This window comes from Cryptotermes secundus, unplaced genomic scaffold, assembly GCF_002891405.2.
Source record: "Cryptotermes secundus unplaced genomic scaffold, Csec_1.0 scaffold160, whole genome shotgun sequence".
NCBI classification, from domain to species: Eukaryota; Metazoa; Arthropoda; class Insecta; order Blattodea; family Kalotermitidae; genus Cryptotermes; species Cryptotermes secundus.
In genome coordinates, this window is record NW_019745080.1 from 642,652 (window position 1) to 667,198 (window position 24,547).

General features: G+C 42.7%; 2 protein-coding genes across 4 annotated transcripts in view; one reads left to right on the plus strand and one right to left on the minus strand.

Moving 5' to 3' along the window:
- Window positions 1–10,716, minus strand: part of LOC111874876 (vascular endothelial growth factor receptor 1) — a 90,499-nt gene extending 79,783 nt beyond the window's left edge. For all 3 annotated transcript variants that reach the window (XM_023870732.2, XM_023870733.2, XM_023870731.2), the window contains exon 1: window positions 10,572–10,716. In XM_023870732.2, the coding sequence (XP_023726500.1) occupies window positions 10,572–10,632 (61 nt within the window). In that variant the 5' untranslated portion in view covers window positions 10,633–10,716. The remainder of the gene's footprint in view (window positions 1–10,571) is intronic.
- A 3,481-nt stretch (window positions 10,717–14,197) lies between these two features.
- On the plus strand, window positions 14,198–24,010 carry LOC111874870. Its single transcript, XM_023870723.2, has 4 exons — window positions 14,198–14,351; window positions 18,433–18,582; window positions 21,083–21,232; window positions 23,385–24,010. Exons 1-4 carry the CDS (start codon window positions 14,253–14,255, stop codon window positions 23,541–23,543), a joined length of 558 nt encoding a protein of 185 aa, XP_023726491.1. The 5' UTR covers window positions 14,198–14,252; the 3' UTR covers window positions 23,544–24,010.
- Window positions 24,011–24,547: the final 537 nt, after the last annotated feature.

Below are 24,547 nucleotides of genomic sequence, written 5' to 3' on the forward strand. Positions count from 1 at the left end.
TGGATGCGCAGGACAGTGCGCAGTGGTCAATTGCGCAATCCTCATCTGACATTATAAAGCATACCTTAATTTAACCTAGCCTAACGCAACTATATACAATTTGTGTATAACGTCTTCCAACATGCCACATGAATGTGAACATTTTCAAAATATACTGGTAACTATTTGATCATCCAAAGCGCAAATGCATATGACGAAAAGGTTGACAATGTTTGCGCAAAATTTAAATTACCTAGCGCTATAGTCCGTACCAGGACATTTAAATCTCCATCGTCGAATGTCTAAAGCCTGGGGTTAGACTCTGCAGTCAGCATCTCCAGAATAATTCTGAAATGATCGGACTGGAGCGGTATTTGCCGGTACATACAAACTTATCTCCGCAGTTTACAGCCATGAAGGTCAAAAACTGCCGGAAAGACTGTGTGTATGGGCATCTGTCGAGGCCGCCGAGGCCCTATGCTTGGAGAGAACTTTATCTAGCCGAACGGCTTGTACAGCAGGAATCCACTGTCATAACATAACTATATGTTGCCGTTACATAACACTACAGGTATTTTATAAACCTCCTCTCTCCTTCACTGGCGCTACAACCTAGTGTGGGTCTTGATCTTCTCCATGGTTTCCTAATAGTAAATTTTTCAGGTGTGGGATCAATAGCCCCACACCTGACCCCCAACCTGGAGTACCAGGGACTACATATATAATATGGCATGTGTGGCTTACGCTCCCAGTAGCATAGCTCTCCTGGTCATTGGGGAGCGCAAACCTCTTAACAACTACAGCCAAGAATATACGGCGGAATTCTAAAGGGCCAAAAATGTGGAGAACTCTTCTAGTATCTTGGATCCGATATTCTCATAGCAGTGACTGTGAGTAGTACTTGCCTCCTTGGACGTGACGTAGTGTAGTCGGCACTTCGCCGACGTTTAGGATCTTCAGGATGGACGAGTAAGTGAAGTAAGAAGCAGGCACCAAGTTCGGCAAGATTCGGAGGGCTTCTGTCGAACCCAGGTCACATCCCAGAAGATAAAAGGTAGAGCTGCCCCTCTACTTCACTAATTTCGCACTATGCCATGAAGGCGTATGGGGCAGTGGATGTATAGATCCACGTATTCTTGACTTCGGCACTAGTTGGAGATGCGTGGTCAGCTTCACGGCCCGGCCGCTTTACCCTCGGGGAAATCATCCCATTGGATAGAAAGCTGGTTGGGCGCCAGAGCCAGTCTGGAAGCTGTGAAGAAGATAAATATCTTACCCCTGCTGGGATTCGAACCTCGGCAGTCCNCCACCTATTACATATTTACTGTTTGTTATTTATTGAACGACGATGTCAATAACAAACTGTTCAGCGTCGTATGATTAGATGACAGTGGGCAATGAATTGGAAGAGATGTGGTAGGAAGCGATCGTGGCCTAATTAAACGTAATACCTTGAACTGGCCTAGAGGTACTGAGGAAAACAAAAGATACTAGTCGGGATAGTCGATATACCGACCTAAATTCAAATCGGCCAATTCCAGAATGTCAGATACGGGACCCCTTCAACCAACTTGCTTGGTAAACTGCGAAAAATGGCCTGCCAAGTGAAGACTTCAGTCAGTGCCCGTGGCAGATTCGTTCTACGCCGAAATTTTTGCCGTTTGAAAAAAAAATCGGTATTTTAAAATTTTAAATATATAACACTGCAATTGACAAGGCCCCAGCTATAAACACTGGGCAAATTGACCTACAACAAGTTGTGGGAAGAACTAATCACCTACTTTCCTTGATGCGACTCAGACCGCGTAGAAAACGAAAAATTGGGAGGGAACACAGAGACGGCTCGTTGCCTAGCAATGATGCGGGGAACACAGACACACACACAGCAAGGCAATCTCATAAGCTTCATAAACCTCAAAAAAAACTGAGGGGAACATACAGACAGCAAGGTAATCTCTTAATATACACAAGAAGTTCTGGGAAGAACTAATTGTCTACTTTCCTTTGATACGGCTCAGACCGCATGGAAAACGAAAAATTAGGGGGGGGGCATGTAGACAGCAAGGTGATTTCATAAGCCTAATAACAAAAATTTGACAGACAGACAGCAAAATTATCTCATAAGTCTTAAAAATTAGGACGGGAATACACAGACAGCAAGGCGATCTCATTAGCTTCCTTTTATTTGTTCAATCTAGGAAAAGTAGGCTAAAAATTACAAGGAAAATAAGGCAAATCATCGGAAGCGTCCTTCTACAAGGAAACGGAACTTCGCCGAGGGACGGGCTTCACCATTTTCCTGTTCCTGTTAAGGAATTAGATACAGAGACAAAGCAGAACATACAACAGGATCTTGTAATGTTTATGCTTGCTTGTGGCATTATTTTACGACACTGTGCCAATTAGTTTTGTTGTTTACAATGCAATTTACATAACCATTGCCTCTTCCAATCTCAGCACAGACCCGTATTTAATTTCTTGCGCTAATTTCATGCATTAATCTTATTCCGTGTAGGTTCTCCACACATTTTCCCTTAATGCGGTTATTACCAAACAAGACGGTAAATTTCTTCACTTGTGCTCATACGGTCTCAAGTTCGAAATTTTGCCGGGACACCGACAAACCTGACCTAGATGTTCGTGGCTTTCCTTAGACCTTCCAGGCAAATACCGGGATAATACCTCAAATTTGGCAATGGCCGCTTCCTTTCGCATTATTTCCAAGTCATTATCCCTCCATTCGATGCTACATAGTCTGAGCTACTTGATGGCGTTGTTAAACAAACCATAGACAAATGAATGCGATAGTTGTTGTTCGGTGGTAGTGATGGAAAAGCTCTCGGACAGTCAAGTAGTACTTACTTATCCATGGAGCTGAGCCCTTCTTGAAGAGCCGCCAATTCTGCAGCTACTCAAGAAATTCCCAGTATTTTATGGGTCCCGAAGGTTTATTACCGTGTTCACAAGAGCCCTCCACTGGTCCCTATCCTGAGCCAGATCAATCCAGTCCATACCATCCCATCTTATCTCTCTAAAATCTATTTTAATACTGTCCATCCACCTACGCCTTGGTCTTCCCAGTGGTCTCTTTCCTTCTGGCTTTCCCACAAATATCCTATATACATTCCTCTTCTCCTCCATTCGTGCTACATGCCCTGCCCACCTCATCCTCCTTTACTTCATCATTCTAATTGCACTTGGAGAAGAGTACAAGTTATGAAGCTCCATTTTTCTAGGTCGTTTATCCAGAGGATCCGTCCAGGTCCGAGGCTTTGTGTACATTTTCGTAACAAAGTTATTTTTTACGGTGAGGAGTTGTTAGCCCCACCCCAACCACCAAGCTGGAGTACCGCCCTTTGTCGGCTGTCCACGACTACTTATTCAATATATTCGCAGCTTCCTTCCATACCTTGTGGGCGTCTCCTCCATCCGCAACTTGAGGACGCGCCATGCCGCGGTGACAAGGGACCCACCTAACATGGCAGCCAAGTAGTAGGGAAATTAATTTTAAAATAAGACTTACTCTTAAAATCTGCTTAGACAAAATGAGTCTGGTATACAGCCAATGACGCCAGACAACAGACTTCCTGATCTGTCCCTGTACGCTATGCTATCCTAAGGAACTTCAGAAACATTTATCATGTCCTTATAAAGAAGTCAGACTAAATTTCTGGTATTTCTTCGCTGTAAATAATTACTTTAAAATAGCAACTGTCAAGGCCGTTTCATTTCGTGCAAAGTACTGTCCGTGCTTTTACACCTGGCCACTCACAAAAGAATGCGCAGCAGATTTGGTCGAGCCCAATAACTGAGAAGATTGCTGGGTGTATGAAGGTTACAACAGGGCCTTGGTTACAATGCATTAACCACCACCCTTCCCAGAATGCAGCTACAACTACTGCACCGCTAGCCCTTGCAATACTTCTAATGCGCACTCCACAGCCTATAGAGGGCAGGTACAAAGACTCGGCCTGTAGGTAGTCTACAATAAAACAGGATTTGACGATCGTGGTCAGGGACTTAATTTCTCTTCATACAATAATGAAATCGTAATGATGCTGGGTGATGTTATGGTAACATATTGTGCCGACAGAGCGCTGCACGCGCTGGTTGTAGGCAGTATTAATACTTCTGGTAGGCGGATGTACCAATAATCCTGTCTGACTTCATTTTCATGAAATATGCTTACTGAGAAGAACTTCAAGTCCATATGTGGTATATTTTCAGTATCGGATGTTATGATAACATTTAAACATGACTGAATATCGACTATGCTGATCTCCTAGCAGCATCCACAATTTTATAGAATATGATTTAATCGTGTTTAGTGTAAAAAGTAAGTAGCGGTATTCCTCTAACAGGCATTGGAGGCCATAAGGTTGTAAGACGTCGAGGTTCCCACATTTCTAGACAATCGGCTTATAGATGGCGGTAAGGTTGTCAGCCCTACGCTCCAGCCGCCCTTTACCCCCAAGAATACTCCTGGTACTCATTTCTGTTAGAGTCTGAGTCGACCCCAGGGCCACAGTGTGGCTGGAAGGATTAGGTAAATTGAAAAAATACAATGACCTCATTGGGATTCGATCCCGAGATCTTCCGGCTTGTAGCATAGTGCCTCAACCAACTACGCTACAGCGTGTTTAGTGTATGAACCAGAAAAAAACAAGGCGTTCTTAAGGCCTACCCTTCTCCATATTTAAAGCACAACTGGCGCAAATGGCCAGAGAAAAAAGGCATTGTTCAAACAATCCCACATCACCTTAATCTAGTACCGGCGTTAAGAATGAATGGAGTTTTGTCCCCATGTCGCCAACACGCACAATACTTAAACACAGGAGTAGCGTTATCACTTTGTAATTAAACTTATTCTACGGGGCACAATTCTTTTTTACAAGCTGATAGTCGCTCAGTTGGCCAAAAAATACGATGCCTTTTATAAAAACCGAAGTTTCATTACCGTGTTCATAATAATCCGTCGTTGTTCCTTATCCTGAGCTACGGGAATCCAGTCTGGACTGTCCTATCCTATTTCTTTAAAATGCGTTTCAATGCTAGCCTATCCACGCCTACGGCTCCCAAGGCTTTGTTCTCGTCAGATATTCAGACTATCTTACGTCGTTTTTCATCACCCCCTACGTGCTACAAATCCTACCCATCTAACAATTCTTGACTTCACTACCTAATAAGTTAAGAGTACAAATTACGAAGATCCTTATTATGTAATTTTCTCAATCAGTTATCAAGATATTAACAAAAGAGCAAAAAAAAATTATTTTATCAGTAAAAAAAGTTTTGTCAAAGAGTGCCACGTGCACTTGGGTGTGCCCAGTTTGGAATATTACGTATGCATCTGAAATAAATGAACACCAGGGCCAATGGTGTATACAAAATAGCAAACAAACGTATTTAGATGATATTAATATTCAAATAGTGCATTATTTTATTAATATTAGTGCTACAAGAAGTTGGAATGTTTCATGAACTGCTAACCGGATCACGTGCTATAACTTCTTCGAAACGAAAAATGGTTCACGACTACAATGCGGGTACCAATAACAATCCTGAAGTGAATTCAGTACCCTCATACAGAGTCAAGCCTCCCATATTTCAGCTTCTGCAACAACTGGCGCGTCTGCAAGAGCACATGATTCGCTGGCAGGACTCGAGTCATCCTTATAACCAATTTTCCTCATGTCTATAATTTTCGAGGGGCGGTTCATAATAAATTTGCTTTTTGGTTGATTTGTTTCTGCGTCAGTAATTTCTCACTTAAACGCCTTCATGTCGCCGTCGTAACAAGAACAGCCGACGCCGGGCCAATGAGAACAGTATATATGTAATTCTTCGCCCTAGACTATTCAACTCTGAAGATGGCGGCATCATGTTCTTCTGAAACGTAGGTATCTGCCTACAAGAATACATTGACACAACTCAGAAGACCACAATCTGTATAAAAAACCGTTGTCTCCACCTGGAATCGAATATAATTCCCCGGTCGTCCAACCCAGTCACTAATTAAATTAACTACCCCAGCTCATAATTCGACTGTTAATCACTGTAAAGGTGAGGTAAAGTTGCCCCTGCGCTTAACTAATTAAGCACTACGCCATGAAGGCGTATGGGGGAGTGGCTGTGCAGATCGACAATTTCTTGACCTCGGCACTAGCTGGAGGTGAGTGACCAGTTTCGAGCCCCGGGCCGCTTTACTCTCGGGGAAAGAGTCCACGATACCCACTCGATAGAAGGCTGGGTTGGCCTCAGAGCTGGTGTGGGAGACGTGGAGAAGAGAACATTTTTGACCATACCGGGACTCGAACTCCGACCCCTCGGTCGTCCAGCCAGTCGCTATACCGACTCCCTGTTAATCACTGTAGAAAAGGTAAAGTTGTCCCTGTGCTCAACAAAATAAGCACTACGACATAAAGGCGTTTGTGGGGAGTGGATGTATAGATCCACACTTTCTTGACCTTAGAACCAGTTGGAGGTGAGTGGTCAGCTTCACGCCCCGACCGCTTTACCCCCGGGGAAAGAGCCCCCGGTATCAATTGGATAGCAGGTTGGGTGGACCACATAGCCGGTCTGGACGAAGTGGTGAAGAGAAAATTCTTGACCTTACCGGGACTCGAATTCCGACCCCTCGGTCGTCCAGCCCGTAGGCAACCGCTATACGGACTGTATGAAACTCAGTTAATCCATTAACATAATTAAACGGCTACGACGACTTCCTAGGTAATTTCCCACTTTAACGACCAAGGAACGTCACTCTAATACGGTCTAAACACTTCCGTTATTTATTGTGGATTATTTAACGACGCTATCAGTTGCACCGAGATTAACGGCCGTGGGGATCCGTTGCGCTGACCACGCGACACTTTCTAGCCTCTAAACTTGGCACTAACTTCGCCGACAAGCGGCGGTCACTCAGTCGGAATAGTTCGCTTGCGAACTACAGAAAATGGAGTTTTGTTTTTTGTTTATCAGTTGCCTGACTAGACATATAGGATGATTAGCGAATAATGAATTGGAAGTGATTTGGAAGGATACGGTCGTGGCCTAATCGCTTTACTAAACCGGGATTTGCCTGGAAGGCCAGAAAAAAGCCTCATTCACGACAGCGAGTGTCAGGACGGAGATTCGAACCAAGCACATCCCGAACATAAACCAAACGTGTTACAATCACACCAATCTAGGATGTTCTATGGGGCACACGGTAGCGCAGTTGGTTGATGCACTATGCTACAAGGCGGAAGGTCGCAGGTTTGATACCCGATGAGTTCACCGGATTTTTCAATTGGCCTAATACTTCCAGCCGCATTTTGGCCCTGGGGTCGACTCAGCCGGCCGGCACGTGAGGCTGACAACCTTACCACCATCTGTGAACCGACTGTCTAGAATATGTGGAAGCCTCAAAGTCTCACAACCCTATGGACCTCCACCGCCTCTTTTTCGTTTTTAAATTCGCATATTGGGGGGGTGGAGTCCAGTTGGGTCCACTCGGCACGGCGGCCACTGACTGGCCTATTGTACCTGCCCGGGTGATTATGATGAGAGTTTGATGGAATGAAGATTGGCAGGGGAAACCGAAGTACTCGGAGAAAACCTTCACCAGCGCCACTTTGTCAACCACAAATCCCACTTGACCACACCCAGATTTGAAACCGGGCCTTCGCGGTGGGAAGCCAGCGACTAACCGCTTGAGCTATGGCGCGGCCTGCAAGTTGTTTACAGAGAGCTCTCTTTCACTTAGGTATGACGCAGAAGTATCATTGTGAAAGCTATAGTAAATGAAATCAATGTTAGGCTGGTGACACAGGCCGTGTTTGAGTTTCTCTATTTGGAAACGCACAAGTTCCCCCCCCCCCCNGCAGACAGGACACGTTCACAAGTGGTGCGTGGCGCATACCTGGGGCGTGAATGTAAGGTGTCACTCAGTCAACACGAGGACCGCAACATATGCATCAGTTTAAATGTCTCTTTATTATACTAACTGGAAGTTCGTTGTTAGCTTCATCGGGTTCTTGTGAAGCAGAGTTTGAACTCAGTGCCTACGTCGATTATCTTCTTCTGCGTTTCGTATTACGTCCCCTTGGCCTGTTTCCCATCACAATTAATATGGAACTATGGATTTTACAGACAGTCGGCAGGACCCCTTGGGCAAGTGATCAGCCCGTCGCAATTCTGCTACCTACACAGGACAACAGACACATAAGAAACGGGAACAGACATCTATGCCTCAAGTGGGATTCCAACCCATGATCCCAATGTTTGAGAGGGCGAAGACATTTCATGCCTTAGACACCGCGGCCAGTGATTGGCTACTTCGATTGCGAATACATAAAAATAAATAACTGGTAACCAATTTGTTTTTAGCGTGCTCCTCGTGGGTAAACCTTAAACCTATCGCTGTAACAAACCGTGGAGGCCAGTACGTTTGGGAGACGTCAAGGTTCCCATATTTTCTAGGCAATCGGCTCATAGATGGCGGTGAGATTGTCAGCCGTACGTGCCAGCCGTCCCTTACCCCCAGGAAGATTCCTGGTACTCATTTCTGTTAGAGGGTGAGTCGACACCAGGGCCATACTACGGTTGGAAGAATTACGTTAATTGGAAAATCCACTGACCTCGGGAATCAAACCCGCAACCTTCCGCCATGTAGCCTCAACCGACTACGCTACCCCGTGCCCCCATGGGGAAACCTTGCGAACCGAAAACGTTAAACCTTGTCGTGGTCGATTCACCGAAAACGCTGGCTTAAAACAAAGCACTGCTGATTTTCGATTGTGATCCTCTGACTTAGGCCTAAGACATAGCGGCCTCCGTAGTCTAGGGGTAACCTTCCCACCTCATAACTCCAGGTACGCGGGTTCAAACCCGGCGGGGGTCCTGGAATTTTTAAGGGCGGAAAAATTCAGGGAACAAGTCCTCCGGGAGGGACTTGTTCCGTGTCGTAGATTTGCGGCACGTAAAAGATCCTCATGTCTCTAGAAGACCTCTGAGCAAAATTAGGCAACAATTTCCCACCCAAGTAGTTTCCAATGCCTCTGGTAGATGGCGGAAATATCAGGTACCGACGGCCGACCTCGTTGGCTGAACGGCGCTGATGGCACGCACCACTATCGGTAGGGTATGGCGACAGTAGAAATTAAAGGGGGACGCACAATGGACCAATAACTGGTCTAAGTGCATGGGGAAACCCACCCCCTCTAATAATAATAATAATAATAATAATAATAATAATAGGCCTAAGACATCGTGCAGTTTTTACGAAGCGTGCAGTTTCTACGAAGCTCAAACTGCCTAACTTCTCTTTAGATCCTACATAGTATAACAGGCGGTTATCACTCCATCTTCTGCTATGATAATGGAGGCATCGGGTTCCACCGAAACGTCGGTATAGTCTATCAAGCATCACATCCCGTAAGAAAGTCTCCTTGGTCACCCCTGTTAGAACCAGAATACCGCATACTTTAAGATCATGGGGAAATACCGCACTGCATGCCAAAAAGGTCACCACTACTAGCTATTTGGAATGCATAAACAGTATCCTTGATGTCATCTGAGACAGGAAAACCAACGATATGTATATTTCGTGCACGCAGTCTGGGACTATTGATATTTGGTCAGTAAAAACGACTACAAACATTGTGTAAAGGGCATGGCTGCTGTCCCTGAAGAAGGATACGAAACGTTGTAGACATATTTCAACTACACCCAATGGGTAATATCCAAGCAGCAAACTTTTATCACAATGCCAGGCCACTGAAATGAACTGTCACAGACACTTAAATAAAATGGCACGAACGTGCGGAAATTGACACGCTAGTTGTTCATTCCCCAACTTATTAAATATCTCTGCAAAGAAAAAAGTTGCCCCTATGTTTAATTAATTACGCACAATGCCATAAACACACATTGGGGAGTGGAGGTATAGCTCCACCATTCTCGACCTTGGCACTAGATGGAGGTCAGTGGTGTGATTCATGCCCCGGCATTACACACGGGGAAAAAAATCCCCCGGTAACCATTGTATAGGACGTAGGGTTTCAAGGAGGTAGGCCTAGGCCCAAATTAGGGCTGTACCGCCAATGAGAAAAAAACCATTGTATAGGAAGCTGGGTGGGCCCCAGAGCCGGTCTGGACACTGTGGAGTAGAGATAAATATTTTCCCTGCCGGGACGCGAACCCCAAATTATGTCTCCAGTCCCCACTATACCGACTTAGCTATCCCGCCTCTTGACTGCAGGGGTTTTCCAGATATGAGATGCAGTACAGAAGTATCTAAAAACTACAACCCTAAAACCCATGAGAGAAATGGAGACGTCCTGCCGAAAATGATGTTAATAATATGCAAATGTTGTGTTCGCACATGTACTGTCATTACGCTTGTTCACAACCATTCAAATAAAATGACATCACATCACGCCGCTCCTTGTTTCCGCATTACAGACTAACGCACTTGTTGACTCACTTCGTGAAAAGGAGGCGGGACCTTCCCATCACTTGAAGTTTAGTACGGTATATGAACAACTGTTACAGTCAAAGTTACATATATATTCTAATATGTATATAAATAAAATCAAACCTGCATTTACCTGTTATCAATGACGTAAACACGCACAATATGAAAAAACACACATGGAACACGACCGCCATATTAATTCAACGTATCTTAAACGAACCTCCTAACATGACGCTCCCTCTCACGGCGAGCTCCTTGAAACAACTGACATGCGTCACGCGCAGACAGTGTGCCACGGATCACTGAGCACGGGAGGATGCGATCTGCTCTCCTATCCCCGGAAGTACGAACCATGAGTAAGAAACTAACCAACCTAATAACCTCAGTGCATGGGAAATACTGTCTTATGAACGCTGTCTCGTTATTCAATTTCTGCATCTCTTTGCTTCTGACAATGTCCATATTACTGTTAATACTTCACTTCAGTGTTCTCATGCGCTATTCGCGTGATACTTCGCGTGATACTTGCCTCTAGTGGATTACTCAGTCGGAAACGTAGATGACTGTAACACCGATTCTAAACCCTGGAAGCTAACACTTTCCCCTACTCCAGCCAAGCGCATGGAAGTACAGAGTGGGAACCAGTGGCGGGCTCTTGTGAATACGACAATGGACCTTCAGGTTCCTTAAAATGTTGCGATATTCCTGAGCAGCTGAGTGACTGGCAGCTTCGAAAGAAGGACTAGCTTACATGGAGGTAATTATAAATGTGAAACTTTGTCTCTCACATGAAGGAAAGAACATATACTTATGGATGGCTGAGAAACGGTGCTGAGGAGAATATTTGATCCTATGAGGGATAAAGTAATAAGAGGCTGGACAAACACGCCTATGGAGGAGATTCATAATATGAACTCCTCGCAAAATATTATCAGAATTATGAAATCAAGAGGGTTAAGAATTGAGGGACTTGTAGACACATGGGAGAAAATAGACGTGCATACATAGTTTTAGTGTGAGTTTCTGAGACAAAGATACTATTTGGCAGATTTATGCATAGATGGGAGGTAAAAAGTTGTCCCTGTGCTTAATAAATTAAGCACTACGCCACGAAGGCATATGGAAGGGTCAATGTATAGATCCAAATTTTCTTGTCCTCGTCACTAGCTGGAGATGTCAGGTCAGCTTTACGCCCCGGCCGTTTTAACCCCCCGGAAAAAGCCCCCGGTTCCCATTGGATAGGAGTTTTGGAGTATAATATTGAAGAAGATCTTAGTACAGAGGATGGGAGGGTGTGAAATGGATTCGTCTGGCTCAGGATAGGGATCAATGGCTGGATTTTGTGAACACTGTAATGAACCCTTGGGGTTTCATAAAACGGTGGTAATTTATCTACTACTTGAGCGACTATGATATTCTCAAGTATGAGTCTGTTCTGTGGAATTAATTATGGAGATATTAATTAAAAACGAGTGTCTTTTGTACGGTGTTTCTTGTTTATCAGGAGGCTATGATAATTAGGTCGCTTCATCCCAACATACAGTTGCTGACACACCTAGTTCATACAAACGCACATTTTCCAATTAATGGAAGTGTGTCTTGTTGGTGAGATCTTTGATAGCAAACGCTGTACTATATTCTCTTTAATTAAGACATTAATTAAGTTATCAGATTCGTCACGCACGCAGGAAAACATATGGCTTGAATGGAATCATCGTAACATGGTTTCATCAGCATCAAAAGCAAGCTTTCATTCAAACCCAAAGATCTGATTACACAGGGCCATTTCCAGTCAACTGGATACCTCACGGAATATTATCCTCATTATTATTGACGCTTCCTTGGAAAACTACATTTAAATAAGTTTAACATTACTAGCAGTTGAGAAAACTCTCTAACCACCCAGGTTCCCGCGGAAATGAACACGCACGCAACAATAGAACTACCTTTTTCTATGCAACGGCGAGGAAAACACACCTATATAACAATAGAGGAATTGTTAGGAAACGGCGATTTCTACTGGGGCCGCCCCGAGGCTATATAGCGTGTGAAGGTCGGTTCGAATACCTCTGGGTTGCAAAATGAAGAATTTTCAATAACATGCTATTTGTGCGATACGTGCCCTTTACGAAAGACCAAGTGTGTTCATAAGAGACAAACTCATTTTCTCGTCAGAGAGGGTGTTATATAAGAACAATTGCCCCAAGGGTTCAGTTGAAAAGAAATGTCTCTGATCGTCAGTCTCAAGGGGTTTGTCGCCAAGACGAACTGATTGGCGGCAAACCGTCAGTCGTAAAATAACTCTGACTCTGACTCTGACTCGACTCTGAAAGAATAATTGAGGGAGTCTGTTGAGACGGCAGTCGAGATGTTGCAGGAGACATAGTGTGTCATATAGTGGCTTGTGAAGTGTAGTAACAAGTTGTATTAAGTGTGCAATAAATCCGGTCAACAGTCCAAAACCACGTGACCATAATGTCCATGTGAATTACAAAAGACAGGAACTACGTGAAGCCTCAAGCTATGTGTTTATAATTTTACAGACAACAAAGTACCCTTCTCCAGCTATTCCGCCTCTTTACCAATGAAGACTTTAAAGAGTACCTTCCTTCCCCTTGGCGCTACAGCTCAGGGTGAGCTTTGGCCTCCTGAACAGTCTGCTTCAGTTCTTCTCCATCCATCCGAGGCTGATGATCTGGTTTCTGAAGAATTTAGTTTTTACGGTGTGAGGTTGTTAGCTTCACGTCCAACCCCCAACCTGGAGGACCACGGTATTCCTCTTCCTCTGGCTCTTATCCCTTGACCTGTCCGGCGTGTGTGACCCTACCAGTAGCTACGCTACCGCCGGCATAACTCTCAGGGTCCCAGGAGCACTCAAACCCCACCACCACGATAAGGTGGAGACATCATCGGTGTGGTTAAACAGTACCTACTTCTGGGATATGACACCGTGTAGTCCTATGGAATTTCCTTACATTTTAAAGAAAATTACTGCTCCAGTCTTCAGGTGCTTCGACGCTGTGTAGTCTCAGCTACAGACAACGATTTTCAGTAAATTCGAAATAAAGTCTTAGCCAAGGATAATTAGAATCATGAGGTCATAGAGGATGAGATGGGCAGGGCATGTAGCACGAATGGGGGAGAGGAGTAATGAATATAGGATATCGGTTGGAAAGTCAGAAGAGGTGAGCCCACTAGGAACGGCAAGACGTAGGTGGTGGATAATACTCAAATGGATCTTAGAGACTGAAATGGTCTGAGTCACGATAGGGACCAGTGGAGGGCTATCGTGAACACGGCAAAGAACCTTCGGGTTCCATAAAACATTACAAAATTGTTGTTCAGTTGAACGACTTGTGGTTTCTCAGCTCCATGGAGTTAGTTTGTTAGTTAGATACAAGATCAAATAAATTGCTTAAAGAGTTTCTGAACAAGTTTAATAAATTCGTAGACTAGAAATTAGCATGAAGAAAGTCGTTTTCTGGGATCTGGCGCCGTGTATTCTTGGTTTTAACTGAAATAAAAATGTGGTACAGAAAAATATATTCCACTAGACCTTCAAAAATTATTTCCTGATTATGCAGTACACATGACGTAATTAAAATTTAAACAAATATTTTATTATTATAAAGCATACTAAAAGAGAGGATATCCCATGCAAACGTTGATTTGCTTATCATATGCCATCTACATCACCGCTTCATAGTCACAACAGGACGATGGTAGCATTCATGCTTTCTGGTATATAAATATACAGTGTCACTTCGCATCCATTTAGGTGGATACCACGTCGTGACTGAAACATCTCAGCGCCATGCCGAGATCCTCCTACATTCGTCCTATGACGATTCTGAAGTCGGTCTTCATTGCATTGTGTGCATTTGGCGTGTTTTTCACCTCAACAGAAGCCTGTGTGAGTGTTTATCATTTCAGAATTTATCTTCTAAAACGCGATTTTATTCTGGTTATGCAGAAATATCTTCTGACTGTTCCGTTATGTTTTTGTGAGCTATAAAACTAGTTTTCCAAAGAAAACTCGTTTTGGGGGGGTGAGGCTGAGTCCACTTGGTACTGCGGGCACTCTGGCCTGTTGTACCAGTCCAGGATGACAGATGAGGATGAGTGTGGAGCAGTCAGTGGAATGAGAAGTGGCTGGGGAAACCGAAGTGCTCGAAGAAAACAATCCCCAGCGCCACTTTGTCCACCATAAATACAACACGACCTTAGCGAGGCTCGAACCAGGACCGCCACGGTGGGAAGCCGGCGACTAACCGCCTGAGCTATGGCACGGCCTAGAAAACTCTTTACTAAAATAAAATAAAATATTAACCTATGGTAGTTTAGGTAGTTAAGTTCTTGGATATGAGCTGAAGGACGGTGCTTCGAGTCCGGGTAGGTAAATGATGTATTCTCTTAGCCCTTACGGCCACACCAGCTTTTGGATACACCACAATAATAACTATACGTTCCTCCGAAACGTCGGTAAACATCTACCGGGCTACATAATGTTATATCCAAGATTCACTCGGCGGTGACTATAAAGATAATATTTTCTTGGGTGTAACGCCGCGTTATCTAATATACGTGTATATTTGTTAATGTTTCGGAGTATAATACCGCCTCCATTTTCATGGTACTCAAGTTTAATACTTATTTAATAGTTTATAATATACTATTACAGAACAATGTCCTCTTGCTAGAAGGAACTCATTGCTTCTTGCATAAATACACCACTTCAATACAGACTTGCGTTGCTCTAAGAACAATCTTTCAGCCATTGTTGCTGCTGTCTTCTGCTCGCAGCGCGCACGCGGCACGACACTCACGTGACTCATGTGACTTTCACCATCTGTTGGGAAAACAGTACGCTACACCACCGCGCAAGAATTGTAACTACATGTCCTTTTGTTCCAAAGATATTGACTATCGAAGAGTGAGAAGATTTTTTGGACCCCCCCCTGTATATGAGACTTATTTACTGCACACAGAATTAGTGTCCTCTTTACCTGTAAGGACCATAGGACGCTCACAACTCCTAGACAGTAACTCTAAACTGAACATGACTTATCACTCAAGTCGAACAAAATTTCACTGTACTGAATTGCATTGTGCCGATGGCAGTGGCCCCGCGGTCTAAGGCATGAACTGTCTTCGCCCGTTCCAACACTGGGTTCGTGAGTTCGAATTCCACTCGAGGCATGGATATCTGTATGAGTTTACTCTGTGTTCGTGTTGTTCTGTGTGTAGGTAGCGGCCTTGTGACGGGCTGATTCCCCATCTAAGGAGTCCTACCAACTGTATATAGGATTAAGAAACTAAAAAAGCGGTCAAGGCCCAAAGGGATGCAGAGCCATAGATGGACAGTTTCATTGTTCATTTCGAGGACAAAGCAAAATCACAATTCTTGCTCGTGTAATGAATACTATAGCGATGGAAGGATATGAATAAAAGACATCATAATAGCACAGAAACATGAAGAGAGGAAAATCGTTAATGCTACACCGTGAAGTGTTGTTTTACTGAATGATAAGACAATTGATGAATCGGATAGGATTCGGAAGGCATCAGTCTTCATCTGGATATTAGTTAGTTATTGGAGAGGGTGGGTTTCCCCATGCACTTAGACCAGTATTGGTCCATTGTGCTTCCCTCTATGATATTCTACCATTCTCTATACCCTACCGATAATGGTGCGTACCATCAGTCCCGCCGACCAAGCGAGTTCGGCCTCCACTTGCTTCAGCGGTGTCTATAATGCTTCCCCCATCTATCAGAGGCCTTAGAGATTATTGTTGGGCGGGAAACGTCCTGGAATTTGGCTCAGTGATCTCCTTTGGAGATATGAGGTTCTTTTACGTGCCCTCCCATAGGACTTGTTCCCTGAATTTTTCCGCCCTTAAAAATTCGACGACCTCCGCCGCGTATTTGAACCCGCGTACCACGAGTCATGAGATGGGAACGTTACCTCTAGACTACGGAGGCCGCTTTTCATCTGGATATTACCCGGGCATTTACCTGCCTGAACTAATCTATGTGCCCATGGCTCTACAGTCCTTTTGTTGGATCTTCACCGCTTTTTTCAGTTTCTTAATCCTATACACAGTCGGTAGGACTCCTTGAATGGAGGATCAGTCCGTCACAAGGCCACTACCTTCACAGAATAAACGCACACATACATCCATGCCTTGAGTGGGAGTCGAACTCCACGATCCAGCGTTCGAGCGGACGAAGACAATTTATGCTTCAGACGGTTCGGCTGGCTGAACTGACGCAAACCACAAAATGAGTCATGGTAATATCTCAGCCGAGATTCAAACTGAACATCTTCCCAATACAAACGTAAAGCGCTACCGTTAGACAAACACGTTCGGTTCCATTAAGTGAAGAAGAAGAAGGATAAAAATATAATGTTGAAATATGTTCTGGTATTGTGACTGAATGTACTCTTCTCTGAGTTCAATGACGGTTTCGTCGGTAGTTTTCTTACATCGTTTCAAGTGCAGAGATAATGTAACGTGAAAGGGTTGTGACTATAGGCGGGTTTAGAATGGAGAAATAATGTCACGTGAAAGGGTTGTGATTATAGGAGGGTTTAGAATGGATGACTGGATTTACTGATACATTATACACACCACTTAGAACTACAATAAATTACAGCGCTATGGCTGATCTACACACTTTATAGTTCACTGTTACACACTCACTATAGTGTCCTCAGTCTTCACTAGTCGTATTGTGGCAACGGATTTCAACACAATAATTATACCAGACCCACTCTAACTGCAGCACACATAAAGCCTTATTTGCACAGCCTAATTCCTTTTTTGTCATCTCTTCTAAATCATTCGACTGACATCCCTAGAGACTTTCTCAGTTCTCAAATCTAGCAAAATCAAAGTCAGAGTCAAAGACAAACTCTGCGACTGGCGGTCAGTCAGTCAGTCAGTCAGTCAGTCTTGGTGTCGAGCCCCATCTGACGAGAGGACGGATCTGTTTTTTGTCAGAGTCATTGTCTGCAGTAGTAAGTCCTTTGTCATAATGTAAAATATGTTTACATTTTACATGTTAAACATGTTAAAAATTTACATACAATATATGAGTTTTAAGGGCGGAAAAATTCAGGGAACAAGTCCTCCTGGAAGGACTTTAAGCCGTGTGTCCCGTGTCGTAGATTTACGGCACGTAAAAGAACCTCATGTCTCTAGGAGACCTCTGAGCTAAATTACAGGCCATTTCCCGCCCAAGAAGTCTCAAATGCCTCTGGTGGAAGGGGGAAGCATCAAGGTATCGGGGGCCGGCCTCCTTGGCCCTACGGGGGCTGATGGCACGCACCGTTACCGGTAGGGTATGGGGACAGTAGAAATTAAAAGGGGGACGCACAATGGACCAATAACTGGTCTAAGTGCATGGGGAAACCCATCTCCTCTCATAAAACATACATACATACATACATACATACATACAATATATACATGATCTCTGTCAGTCCATAAATCAATTCTAGCTGGCGTGTAATTCTCGTTGTATAGCCTCGGGTCGGTCCCAACATAAAACACGTTTTCATAACAGTTCCTCTATAATAAAGGTGTGCTTACCTCGCCGTCGCAAAGAAACAGCAGTACTTCTATTGTTGCTTGCATAGTCGTTGCTGCGGGAATGTGTTTATCAAGCCGTTGCCGAACAATGATAACTCCTCTGGCTCCACGATTCCGGCTTTCGGGTGTCATGACTAGGAATGATTATTATGAATCGTGAGTAGGTATGGATTTTGAAAGGGGAAATTCGAAGTCTATTTGTGTGTACAGTAGAATTCGACTGAGGAAACTGTAGAAGTACTGGGCATTCAAACTGGGTTACGGCTCGAATATTGTTAACGCTACACTAACATATACAGTGCTGGTTAGTAAAGACACAGATAACATATGTTCTAACACAGGATGCAGTGTCTGCAGGATGTACATGTCACATCTAATGCCATGCAATCTATTTTTCAGGATGGTTACAAAATAAAAGTAAACAAAATTGAACCCTGCGATCCTAGCAATCAAATTAAGCTCACCAACCCAAAAGTTGAACTGACGAAAGATTGCGAACTCTTTGTACAAGGATGTGCGGAGTTAACGTCCGGGTTTACAAGCTGCAAGGTATGTTTCAACTGGGTTGAAGACCCATTTAACTCCGTGTAGTCTGGTAGAAGTTTACAGACGCTTCTATCTACAGGATCAAGTAAAAACCAGCAAGAATCAGACGGAATGTCTGCTCGGTTCTTAGCCTACTTGACATCCCTCAAGACAAAGTACGTTCCTCCGAAACATCGGTGAACGTCTACCGGACTACAGTATTCTTAATACTCAAAATTGTGAGAAACTCAGTCCAACATACGTATATTGTGTTCATTCCATAACATCTTCCTGTATATAACAACTAACTTCATGGAGCTGAGCCTTTCTTGAAAAGCCGCCAGTTGTGAAGCTATTCAAGAACTTCCCAGCATTTTATGGAACCCGAAGGTCCATTACCGTATTCACAAGAGTCCTCCATTGGTTCCTATCCTGAGCCAGATCGATCCAGTCCATATTACCCCATACTATCCCTCTAAGACCCATTTTAATATTATCCACCAACCTACTTCATTGTCTTCGTAGTGGTCTCTTTCCTACTAGCTTTCCCACCAACATCCTATATGTATTCCTCTTCTCCTACATTCGCGCTACATACCCTACCCATCTTATCCTCCTTCGCTTGATTATTGTAATTATACTTGGCGAAGAGTGAAAGTTATGAAGCTACTCATTTTGCATTTTTCTCCAACCTCCCGCTTGTATATTATTATTATTAAACTAACTCTGTAGCCAGCCAAGGGCCATGTCACACATGCAGCCTCTAAGTTAAAAACCGTGATAATGTGCTGCCTGATAAGGGCTTTTGCACACCTCAGAGTGCGAGGTCATAATCCTTAAAGCAGAGTCCAGCAAATTGATACGGCTTCATTCTGCCATTCGACCACGTTGTTGCTGCCGGCTACAAAATCAAACAGCAATGCCAGTGTTTGCGGTTCATAGCTACGTTTACGTGGCTCCGTGTCGCAGTCAGATGACCTCTAATTATTGGTTTCGATACGCACAAAGGAGCAGAAAATACTAATCTTTATTTTTAAAACGCCAAAAATAGAGGGCTGTAAAGTGTGCCGTCCGTAAAATCGTATATCTCTGTTCCCCTGCTGGTGTCTCACCAGCCCTGACACCCCTGACACATAATGCCTCATTCCAGTTCCAGTTCTTAGTGTTTACGTACTTTGGACATTGGGTCCTATGCTTGAGACATGAGCCGTACTTAGGGGAATTAAGATATTGAAAATTTAACAGTTATGTAGATAATTTAAAAATTTTCTTTCTTATGTGGTCATGCTGTAAGCGATTTTGTAAAAAGTTATTTGACACAATTTCTCCAAAACTTCTGAAAATTGTTCCGCTTATATTTAAAGGCCTAAAAATTAGTGTTTTGTTTCCCGATCTTCCCACACCATACAAACACACAAGATCTTCAGTAAGATCGCATACTTGTCCTCCTATGTTATTATCTTGTTGCAGCTTACTCTTTGTTGCATATTCACCTATTATGCTAGAACCCACACGTTTTGCTTTGCATTCCTTTATTATGGTACGCGTATAACTCACACGCTTTCTCTCATTTCCGCTTATTATAATGTAATAGAACCTATTTTTCATATTCACTTATGCCACAACTCATACGCTGTTTTCTATGTTCACTTATGCTATAACTCGTATAGTTTCTTTCATATTCACTTATGCCACAACTCATACGCTGTTTTCTATGTTCACTTATGCTATAACTCCTATAGTTTCTTTCATATTCACTTATGCTACAACTCATACGCTGTTTTCTATGTTCACTTATGCTATAACTCGTATAGTTTCTTTCATATTCACTTATGCCACAACTCATACGCTGTTTTCTATGTTCACTTATGCTATAACTCCTATAGTTTCTTTCATATTCACTTATGCTACAACTCATACGCTGTTTTCTATGTTCACTTATGCTATAACTCGTATAGTTTCTTTCATATTCACTTATGCCACAACTCATACGCTGTTTTCTATGTTCACTTATGCTATAACTCCTATAGTTTCTTTCATATTCACTTATGCTACAACTCATACGCTGTTTTCTATGTTCACTTATGCTATAACTCGTATAGTTTCTTTCATATTCACTTATGCCACAACTCATACGCTGTTTTCTATGTTCACTTATGCTATAACTCCTATAGTTTCTTTCATATTCACTTATGCTACAACTCATACGCTGTTTTCTATGTTCACTTATGTTGTAAGTCCTATAGTTTGTTTCATATTCACTTATGCCACAACTCATACGCTGTTTTCTATGTTCACTTATGTTGTAACTCCTATAGTTTGTTTCTTATTCACTTATGCCACAACCCATACGTTTTGTTCCATATTCACTTATGCTATATATCGTAGTCTTTATCTCATATTCACTTGTTGTAAGTCATATGCTTTGCTTTGTAACACGTATAGTACAATTCGTTTCGTTCCATATTCACTTACTATGCTACAACTTACATTTCATAATTTTTTCAATGTATTCGTTGTCTAGGTTGTGTATGATGTCAAGAAGAGGGGGATGATAGTTCCATTTAAGGGGGAAAAGGATGTTTGTGACGAAGTGCCTAAAGTTGCTAAGGAGAAAAAAGCATCAGAAACATTTGCCAAGTACAAAGTTCCTCCGCATTGTCCATTCAATGCAGTAAGTATAAATTACGTGTTCTAAATATTAACTATTCTATAAAATTGAGTCCTCTTTCTATTTATTAGCGAATGTACTGGACAAGTTATGTTGTATTTATAGTTACATAAAAGGTAAGGTTATCCCTGTAACAGGCCGTGGAGGCGCATAGAGTTTGAGACGTCGAGGCTCCAACATTTTGTACACAATCGTTTCACAAATGGCGGTGCGGCTGTTAGGCTTCCGCGAAGGCCGCCCTCTACCCCTAGGAAGATTCCTGGTACTCATTTTGTTAAAGGCTGGGTCAACTCGAAGGCCATAGTGCAGCTGGAAGGATTAGGTCAATTGAAAACCAGTGACCTCATCGGGAATCGAGCCCGCGGCCTTCCAGCTTGTAGCATAGTGCCTCCAAGTCCGTTACTAAGAACTAACGAATGACTCTCTCCCTCCATCTTGAAATTCAGAATAAATGCTTCTGCGCACACATGCACACACGTCCAGCAATAACTAACATGCTACGGGTACTTCACAGGCTTCACGTAGCCAAGTATAACGAAAAGCGGCGAGACAATGAACATGAGTCATGTCGTACAATTAGTTTTATTTGCATGACGTAAGTTAGTGACAAATCACAATATATTGAATTCGAATAATACATTTCTGTATCTCGGATGAAGCTGGGATAGCTCAATCGGTATAACGACTGGCTACGGGCTGGGCGACTGAGGGGTTGGACTTCGAGTCCCGGTAGGGTTAACAATTTTCTCTTCTCCACGTCTTCTTGACCGGTTCTATTGCTCATCAAGTATCCTGTCCAGTGGGTGCCGGGACTCTTTCCCGGGGGGGTAAATCGGCCGGGGCGTGAAGCTGACTACTCACCTCCAGCTAGTATCGAGGCCAAAAAATGTAGATGTATACATCCACACCCCCATACGTCTTCATAGCTTAGTGCTTAATTATTTAAGCACAGAAACAACTTTACCTTATCTCTGATGCATAGAGGTTGAAGATGTAATACACGTTAACCCACCCTCAGGCTTGTGAAGTACATATTTATGGCCAATAGAGTTCCTGCTTTCTCTTCTTCTACCTGGAACTCGCGTTTTCTCCTAATAAATTCACATATTCAGCAGAGACCAGAGACTGTAGCGTTTCATTAATATGAAATCCCTTCTAATTGCCTTAGGCCTTTTAAATGACGTGTTCCAAAAGGAACCCTAAATCAATGACGATGGAAAGTCTGTTTTGTGACATCTCGGGTTGTAACAGCAATGGAAATAAAAATTGTAGTCTGCTGGCATATACACTTTCATAAGAAGTTATCAACGTCTCGAATGAATATGCTGGTTCCTTAAGAGACTTCTACGGGTTGCTCCGAAACGTCGGTAACCATCCACGAAACTATACGATGCCGCAACCCGTTAGACTAAATTCTTAATCATCTCAGATCCTGTAGTTATTTGACAACACTGTCGGTGTCTCACACTTATAGGCGTATAGCGTACAGTGTAGCAAGATTGGCGAGCAATGAATTGTAAATTACTCGTATGTTGAAATATGCTGTCATGGCCTAATAGAAGTCTCATCCCATAATTTGCCTGGGGGGACTGAGTAAAACAACAAAGAACCTCAATCAGAATAGACAGTAAACCGGACAAGGTTCGAACCGGGCACCTTCCGAATACAAATAAGAGACATCATATAACTATCTACGTAGGCCTATGAGAGTTTTATTAAAGTGTCACTAAAACATTCTAATTAGATGAATTGTTTTCTTAGACATACAAGATTTAATGAAACCGGGATAGCTCAGTCAGTACAGTAACGGATTAGGGGCGGGATGGTCGGGGTTCGTTTCCAGGCATGGGTAAGAAATGTATCTTTTCTCCGTAACATCCAGCTCTGTAGTCTACCTAGCTTCACATACAATGGGTACCGGGGGCTGTTTCTCCGGGGTAAATCAGCCGAAGTGTGAAGCTAACCACTCACTTCCATCTATAGCAGAGGTCAAGAATAGTGGAGCTATATCTCCACTCCCCCACACATCTTCATGGCGTAGTGTTTAATTAATTAGGCATAGAGACAGCTTAGCCTTCTAACTTTATGAGATATAATTAGTAAACAAAAGCTAACTTGATTTGATCTCATGTATTATTTTGTGTGTTTGTTGCAGATGAAACTTTGTTCTGCAAAAGGAGAAACTTTCGATATACAGAGCTATAAAGACAAGTTTCGCCTTGCCGCAGGCCAGTACTCAGGCACTGTAACAGTCCAGAGTAACAGTGGAAAGAGTTGCTTTAAGTTCGACGTGGAATTCAAACGTGGCAAATAGACAAACTTCTCAACAATCATCATTAAGTTCTGTGACTTCACTTAAATATTGTAACGGCATAATTGTGGCTACTGATGATGTTACGAAATTTACAGCTTTTCCATTAAATTTGCAGCTAGTATAATATATATTTCGTACTTTTTTTAATATTACCTTTACCAATTCATTATATTTTAAATCTTTTCAAATTGCGCTGCTTACGCAAAAATTTTTAGTAACACTAAGAAGAAATAGACACGCTTGAATATATTGTGAAATTTTGTTACTGATATAATATAAACAAATTGTACTAATTTAAATCAAAATAAAGTAACGTTACATACCTTTAATCAGCACTGCACAACAGAAAAGACTCTGCTAATATTTATGGAATTCTACTTCAAAATATGCTGACTTCGTAAATATTTCCTTGCATGTTTTATACGTACCCAACTCAAATTAGAGAATAATAAAATGGCATAATTATATCCCGTGTCATAATGTCATGGAACCTGAAAATAAAATGTTGAAATTTATATCTAGTTACTTGCTTCATTATAAGTCATACATATATTGCCCGTGTTTTATACCTGGCCTCTCTTAGTGCGCAGTGAATTTGATCGAGTTCACGAACTGAAATTTTCTACCTCGTTTAGTTACTTGAGGTAGAACTTTTCCACATGAAATCTGTGCATTGTTCGTCTGCTCACTCTCAATTTAGTTGTGCGCCTTTCCATCAGGGGGTGTCCAAGTAAATTTATGAATGTTACAATGTGGGAACATTATACTTTTGACGATCAGATTTTCGGATATGGCAAAGTTTACTACTCTAACTCCATTATCATTTTTAATTTTGTGTAAACTCTCTTTACCGTTGTTAATTTGAAAGCGTCTTCTCTACATAATTGGAATTTAAATTTCCTAACGAAATTTTCATATGGTATTTAGGGAATTTACCGAATACACGCTCTAGTTCCTCGTAGAAGCTGTCCTTCATATCATCAATTTTACCCCCTCTTGGTACA

Coding starts and splice junctions, on each gene's coding strand:
- LOC111874870 (XM_023870723.2), top strand. CDS start 14,253: ATGCCGAGATCCTCCTACATTCGTCCTATGACGATTCTGAAGTCGGTC. Junction 18,583..21,082: donor CCGGGTTTACAAGCTGCAAG/GTATGTTTCAAC, acceptor TTCGTTGTCTAG/GTTGTGTATGATGTCAAGAA. Junction 21,233..23,384: donor CGCATTGTCCATTCAATGCA/GTAAGTATAAAT, acceptor TGTTTGTTGCAG/ATGAAACTTTGTTCTGCAAA.